Source organism: Mycetomoellerius zeteki, unplaced genomic scaffold (genome assembly GCF_001594055.1).
Source record: "Mycetomoellerius zeteki isolate Tzet28-1 unplaced genomic scaffold, Tzet1.0 scaffold113, whole genome shotgun sequence".
Taxonomy (NCBI): Eukaryota; Metazoa; Arthropoda; class Insecta; order Hymenoptera; family Formicidae; genus Mycetomoellerius; species Mycetomoellerius zeteki.
The window spans coordinates 1,780,596-1,788,910 of NW_017256051.1; the positions used below are offsets into that span (position 1 = coordinate 1,780,596).

Sequence of the window (8,315 nt, forward strand, 5' to 3'; positions counted from 1 at the left end):
TGACTCTTCTACCTTTTGTCACAGAATATTTTTGAATCTGCGAGAATTGTTATACTTTCACTGTTCATGTCTTACTAGTATTTTATGTTACTGTCTCTAGTTATACAACGACACTTTTATATATATATACATATATATAATAGAGAGAGAGAGAGAGAGAGAGAGAGCCAGCAACACAAAATACTAGTAAGATATGAACAGTGAAAGTATAACAATTCTCGCAGATTTAAAAATATTCTGAGACAAAAGATAGAAGAGTCAACTAATTTGTCCAGAAATATCTTTTGTTCTAATACAACGGTATATGGATTAGGCTCCTATGAGGTACAATTCATTGAACTTTGAATAAGTATATCTCCAAAAGAAAAAATCGCTTTGAGATGGTTCAAAATGAATTTTGAAGGGGCCGTATAGTAGTAAATGGTACCGTTGATGGATTTGACAACAAAAATTTTCTTAATTTTTAATTTAATTTAAAATATGATTGAAAACGGCTTTTTTAGCAGTTTTAGGTTAGGATATCTCGAAATCTTGACGTGATAGAGCAATTCTGCAGCCGGATTCGGATTCAGTGCAAAAAATTACGTAAAAAAACATTGTTAAATCCCAATCAACAAAACCATGCAGGCCTGTGTTATTTAAGAAAACGAACAAGAATATTTTTCGTTTACCGAGATTGAACGTTTGTGTAGTTTCGCTATTAAACGGGTAGCTATTACACTCATTGTCGGCGTAACGCGCGGCATAAAGATAGAATTTAGTGTTTTTCACTAATATATGTTGTGCATACCAGATACTGTAGGACATGAACATGCTCAGACTTCGGTGAATAGTACGCTTTTGTGATATAATCTATCGTAGCACAAACTAATACAAATATAAGCGACATAGTATACAAACGTTATTTTTCCCCTTCCTACTCCAAGCGACATTAATCGCTTTGCATATCAGCTTGTCCTTGACACTGTAGTCAACCAATGTAAACGAGAAGCTTCCAGTGCGCCACTTGCCCCAATTTTCCATCCAATCCTAATTATACAACGTCCGGCAAGCATAAAGGAAGTAGGACGAACGGGCGTTTGTAACTTCGCTTCAAAATTGCAAGCCTTTAACCTTTAGCATTCCAAAACGTTCGATATGCATATATATGGAGCGCCGATAAGTCATTCTTTTTGGTTACATGTTTCATATATCGGGCGTAAATAGGCACTTGTTTATTTTTAAGATAAGTAAAGAGAGCAATATCTCTTTTCTATACAATGATTGATGCACAAAATATATCCTATTGCTTATTTGGCAGAATTTTTTTTAATAGATGATTGATTTTATCTAATACATTATTGTTTATCTACACTGAGAAAAAAGATTGGCTACTGCAGCAAATTAGATGGTAAAATATGACATAGCATTTTTAATTGGCTGGAGCAGCCAATTTTTGGTTGCGTTAGCCTATCTGCAATGTCAGTAAAGGATTTTGATAGGCTAACACAACCAAAAATTGGCTGCTCCAGCCAATTAAAAATGCTATGTCATATTTTACCATCTAATTTGCTGCAGCAGCTAATCTTTTTTTTCAGTGTAGATATGTAAATATTTAAAAAACGTTTCCTCTTTAGTAATATAATATCTTGAAGTCACAGTAATCGATATTCATTTATTATTTTACTCATCCTATTGGAGCGAGGAATTCCAAAGCTTTTAGAAAAAAAAGTCGAAGGGCATAATATACTGGAACAATTCTCCTTCTATTTTTCCATTCAGAGATGAAGTACTTGCCCCCTTAAATTTTTTTTTGCTGGCTTTTCACACTGGTTATTTCTAACCTCATTTGTCCTATTATCCTCTTTCTGCCACAAGAACGCACAAAACTAAAGGCAATCAATTTATCACAAGCACACACGCCGTATATTTGCACGCAAGTGATGTGTTTCGGCATATTATTGTATACGTACGATTAAGATACGTCAGATAAGAATGGCAAAGATTACATATAATATTATAAATTGAATGGTAAACGTGTTGAATCATCATTTTTTATCTTCGCGCTCTCTCTCTCTCTCTCTCTCGTTTCTCTTTTTAAGATTCCCTTTTAACAGTCTCCGTGGATTATTTGATAGATATGAAATTCGATATGTTTAATAATGATTATTAACAGATTATAGATAACACGCGATACTTTCAATCTTACAAGTAAACCTACCCAAGTGTTACACTCCGATGAGTTTTTAATATGTAGCTCTCCAGACAAAAATAAAGTATTTCACCCTTTAAAAGTACGTGTGGGCACGTATAAAAAAATACGTGTCGTTTATTTTGTCTGGAGAACAACGTACTAAAAACTCATCAAAATCGGAGTGTAACACTTGGATAGGTTTACTTGTTAGATTGATATGTGCAAACATCCAAAATATGTTCTTGATTGTTCACCTATAAGTACTCATAATGGATATTTATTCTATGTTTGTCTAAAGTTTAAAGCAATCAGCAATCCTCTCGGCATTACCGATTGCTTTTAGACAAACATAGAGTAAATATCCATTATGAGAATATCAAATTTGACATTCGACATGATTCTATGGTCCAATTATAGTATCGGCCCTATTTTTGTTTTTCCGTCAACGAAACAATGTATTGTCGCACATGACAGGTATCTCCTTTGGGAACGTTTCACAGATTTCTGATGGCTTTTCCGACGAATTTCGCTTTCAGGCTGCATTGTCTGGTTACATACGGTACGTTTCCACTCAGGCCATCCTTACTATTCATATTTTCATGAATTTTTATTCGTGGGATTGTTCGTTATTTCGTGTGTATTCAAGTTTGTATTAGTGGCTCGCTATGCGACAAGAAGATTATTGGTTTGGAATTCTTGCTGAATCACAATGAATCTTTTTTCTACTCTGATAGATCATCAAAATGTAAATGTGCAAATCTCGCGAACGGCGGGAAGCGTGAATAATTTTTATTCGACGAAAATGACATCGGATTACTTGCCTCGACGGCTCTCCAGCTTGCTCTTCAATTCCATGCCCAAATGGAGAGAATTCTTTTAAAGTGGAGAAATAATTCGCCTAGGCTTTACATATATTGTCGATTATGTTACCTACTATTACTAAGAAAATTATAATGAATATATCCTTTTCTTAAACATTTTTATTTTAATAAAATTTTATTTATTAAAATATATATTTTTTTTAAATACAATAATTAATAACTTCATGGAGAAGAGAAGAAATTTTTTTCAAGAGTTTTTAAAATTAATGGTTAAGATTTAAGATAATTATCTTGTTAACAATTTAAACTGTCTATGTCAGCTAAAACTTTTACGCATGAAGAATTTTTTCTAAAAATAAACACTTTTTCCTTCACGGAATGGTCTGATGATTAAAAGTATTTTGCAAACTTCTATCAGTCTCAAGATAAGAAGACAAAGATAAATCTATATTTTCACGATGGTATTCACTGACAAATAAGCTGCTTGACACTGCACATTGACTTTCGCGCTTTTATAAATTTAAATCCTGAGCCGAAGAAATTGCTCATTATCTTGCGCATTTGCGCCCGTGGTTCTACATCTTTGAAAATTTCTTTTCTGATCGCGATAAGAGAGCATTTTGTTGCCAAGATGCATACAGAAGATGGAAGAAAGAGAGGAAATAATGAAAAGCAGTGGAATAAGAATGCAGAGAGTTTAAGTGTCCACTAAGAATTTAAATTCACACTACGGTCGTTTAATTTCCGCTTTTCACGAGTGATTCTAAAAAATTAATACCTGACGAATCTATCAAGTACTAAATTAAGTCATTTGGTTTTTAAGTCTATTTAATTTGATTCTTTAACATTGATTATTTAATACACTTTGCATGTCTCTATGCAAAATACAATTGTTATAATACAAAGCTGATAAACGAGTAATTTACTGGAGCAATACAAATGCTTTAATTAAATCCTGGAAATATGTGCATGACTATCAACATTCACGTTATTTACACCAATATTCTGCGGCATATATTTCGGAACAAAATAAAAAGGACATGAACGAATATTACGTATAAGTAAATTCTTAAATTAAAATTACGTAATTAACCTAGTTACGAGCTAAAATTTTCTGAATCTGTTTCTCCCCTAATGGAAGCCTGTCCTTTCTGAGCCCATTATACAGCACAATTCAGGGATGAATTGTAAGTGAATATTCTGCTAAAAGCATAGACAAAACTAAAAGCTTTAGCAAAAAGTGTGCATGAAATAGCACTCTCATTCAAAGATATTACACTTCTTAATTTTCTCTACATTTTCTCGAAAAATGACATAATATATACGTGTTTATAGAAAAATTTACAAGTTTCTATATCAACTTTAATATTAATTTTAGAAAATAATTTATAAATATGCTAATATAATGCTTGCAAAAGTATTATAATGTTTGTATATAGATGTAGGTACTTTAGACATGTCAGATTCTTTTCTTTATATATATATATATATATAATTGTACTGTACATTTAATATAAATCACTCGCTTACGCTTAATCGCACATTCGTTATTCGATTCAACGTGACGAGATATTACGCCAAGTAGCGCGCTATCGAGTTTACTTCTCAGGTACTAAGGCTATACTGCACTTACTAACAGTAATCATATTAGTGCATGTAAAGTTAAAGGCATGCTAGGAAACGCGTTCGCACGCGAGTTATGCGGCGACATAAATTTGAATATAGTTTAAACTTGCGTTATACGTGCGACCGCACGTTGCATCGCGAATTAAGAGAGAGAAAGAGAGAGAGAGAAGAGTAAAATTAAATTCTAGCACTCATATTCGCGCTCGACGGAGTGCGCGGGGCTCTTAAAGCGAGATTGTAACGTAGTTCGTTGCACGTATACAGGACGTACGATCGCGACGCGGCGCGGCGCGGTGTAAACCTAGTTAAGCACACATTTTGAACGCCGCTATAAAAGTGTTGTGCATCCTCGACATCGAAATCAGATCTTCTCAGAAATAGAGCGCCAAAGTTAGAGTGCTTTCCAGAACGTGGGATTTATTTCGAAGAATTACTGCACCCACTTACAGATATCGAACATATCGTGCGAATGACAACAGAAAATCAATTGACCCATATAACCAGCAAATTCGTTAAATGTTGACCGATATATAAAGCGATAATGAAATACGTCTGCTAATCTTGAAATATATTTACACAGTAACAAGAATGTAAAAGTGGATACATTGCATTTAATTAATTATATTCGCGCTCAGTTAATAAAACGCACATTTTCTTTTCTGTCTAGCGGTAATGAATGTTATATGTATATTAAAGAGTGCTATATTTGAAAGAAATTTTTCTGATTGGGAAAAGTTAGAAAAATTACTGTATATAGTATTAATATTAAAATTAATATCAAGTTGTTAGAAAATGTAAAAGCATTGAAATGAAGAATCCGCTTTTCTTTGTTTCAGCTATCGGAGGACATCGGGTATGTCCTTTACTCTGCTCTGGGCAGCTTTTACATCCCATCCTGTATCATGGTCTTTGTGTACATACGTATATACTTCGCTGCCAAGGCTCGCGCGCGTCGCGGCATCCGGAAGCAGCCCCGTCCACGTGTGGTACCGCCGGAATCGCCTGACATCAGGCAGACCAGTTTCACTCAGAGCACGCCGGCAACCGACACTAAGAAACCTCCGGGATCAGTTATGGAAAATGTTGCCACGATCGAGAACCAGCCGGTCCAGATACCGATTGTCACATGTGACTTCGCTAGTGACGTCAGCACGTCGGAAGCTGATCCTGGCGGAGGCACTAGTATACCAATGGAAGAGAAGGATACGCTCAAGGTAGAATTTCTAACCATTTCAATAATATTTCTACGATCGAGATAACTCGAAATTTGAAATAAAATTATATCAGAAAATATATACATTATACACAGGAATTATTAGTCCATATAATATCTAGATATTAGTTTCATAAAAAAAATTTATGGAAACATTATAAAAGTATTATAATATTTTGTATCTCGAAATCATTACACTTTGTGCGATATTTAGTTTCGTTTTCCAAATTCAAGTAATTTTTTCATACGAAATGCCTCCTTGCTTCTAATTTAATCTCTAATAAAATAATTAACTTTAGAGTGTATAACTCTTTCTCAATATTATGATTTTGAATTACGATTAACAACTTTAATTTAGTAAGTAGCAATTTCAAATTTGATGTCTTTTAAACTATGTTACTTTTATTTGTAATATGTAATCACGTAATTAATACGCAAGATCTGATAAATATACATTAAAAATATATCAAGGAAATTTCGAATTTAGAAAAGTTCGAATTTAGAAAGTATCTTTCTTATCACATTCTTCTATTACTATACTTTTTTTGTACGGACATACCAACATCATTCACCATTACTCTCATCACATATCATCAATATCTCGTATGAACCGTAAAAATAGAACCAGAGTAAATCTTCGGAATCAGATATTTCGTATTGGAATACAGTTCGTGGAGCTGAATTGGACAAAGATTCCAGCGAAAAAGGGTATAATACGACAGCAGTATCACTATCGCGGATCAGGATATGCGATCAATCGATCTAAATACGAATGTCTCTTGCCATATTCCATCAGATTATAGTCTTTTATTGCTTTTCGTAAACTATACCTTGATATCTTGATAAATTGAAATTCGTATCGAGAATATTCTACCGATAACAATCGTATTGCTTTACGTCAAACATTATAAAATTAATATATGATACGCACACACACGCGCATTCTCTCTCTCTCTCTCCCTCCCCTTCTCTCATTGACGACATGGAGATATTCTCTATCGAGATACGTCAGTCAATATTCAGACATGTACATACATACATACGTATATGCGCTTATATCAATGATAGGTTAGTTTATAATTACGCATCAAAGTTACTAATGTATTAGTAATTTTATCGAGTAACCTAACTCTATTGAGTAATATTTATATGAGATACGGCAAATGAATATTCACTTCTTCCAATCCAATGAAAGACATGAAACCATATCGGTTTCGCCATATCCGTTTTGTTTCATTCAATAGTGCAGCCGATACAGCCTTTAAACTACGTGAATTTCCTTATGTCAATACATTGCGGAGAATAAATGGCTTTTTGTGTTAATCATTAAATCTCGTTGCAAAAGAAGATTGGACTCCATTCGTTTGTCAAGATTATGCAGCGGTGCACACTGAGGAAAATTCGTATGCCTGAGCGAAGTCGCGTTTGTAATTACGTACGAAAATACAGTTTTATACTGAGGCAGGGAGATAATTGCACGGGGATGAGTTTCCCATTCCGACTGTCGCGCAATTACACGAATTCTCATTCAAACTTGAGCGCAAGAACACGCTCGCCTTTGTTACCTCGGGCTTCGTATATAACAGCTGCATGTCAAAGAGTCTCGTGATAATCTTGCCCATTCGTTCGTATGAAAATCATACGTCGCATGTACATAAGAATAGACGCACGTAACGTACAATTTTATCAGATTTCTGAGATTTAAAGAAATTTACATGTAGAACTGATTAACTTTAACAAAGAGAGGAGACGAATAATTTGCTCTTGATTTCACAATTCAGAATATTATAACATCTATAGGATATTATAATATTCTATTACGTTTATCGTTTTTTAGTACATTTCCATATAATTTAAATTAACTTTTATTTTGTATAAAAATTCAAAATATGATTGTTGAGAACTTTTATGGGAATTCCGCGGTGAATTAATTTTCAATATATTTCACAAATTTACTGCATATTCAAAATCTTATCTCAAAACTAACAGTTTATAATATTGCGTATCTAGAAAGTTACAAAGAACCTGTTCTGGCAAAGTAATATGCCCACGCAGCGCTGACAGTGCTGATACGGCGACTGTTATATCGCATATATGCACGTGCATAAAATGTGCAGCGATTACTTCATGATTGCCTACTTAAGTTTAATTTTATATAAATTTTAACACTAGATTTACTTCAAGCGAGAAATAATTTTCCATTCAACTTTCTTAAATAAAATACCTTATTTATACCCGTAATTAAAAATATCAGATTTATATTTGACGACTATATATATATATATAAAAAAAGAAAGAAATGACTTAAGAAATAATGATGAAAAAGAAATTGAAAAGGATCTATAGAAAAGTCTAATGTACTTACGGTAACGCATTTTGTCGCAGGTGAGTATACCGGTACCGGCGCAGAAGAGCAGTCTGAAAGCGACCCTGTCGGTGAACGGGGACGGGCAGACAGGAGGTCAGAATGTGCCGGCAGCGG

General features: G+C 33.8%; 1 protein-coding gene across 1 annotated transcript in view; it reads left to right on the top strand.

Annotated features, from left to right (window-relative positions):
• Positions 1-8,315, top strand: part of Octalpha2R (alpha2-adrenergic-like octopamine receptor) — a 114,785-nt gene that overhangs the window by 105,494 nt on the left and 976 nt on the right. The window contains 3 exon segments of the mRNA XM_018456526.1: positions 5,457-5,834; positions 8,219-8,311; positions 8,313-8,315. The exon segment at positions 8,313-8,315 is cut by the window's right edge and continues 383 nt beyond it. Coding sequence (XP_018312028.1) covers positions 5,457-5,834; positions 8,219-8,311; positions 8,313-8,315 — 474 coding nt within the window.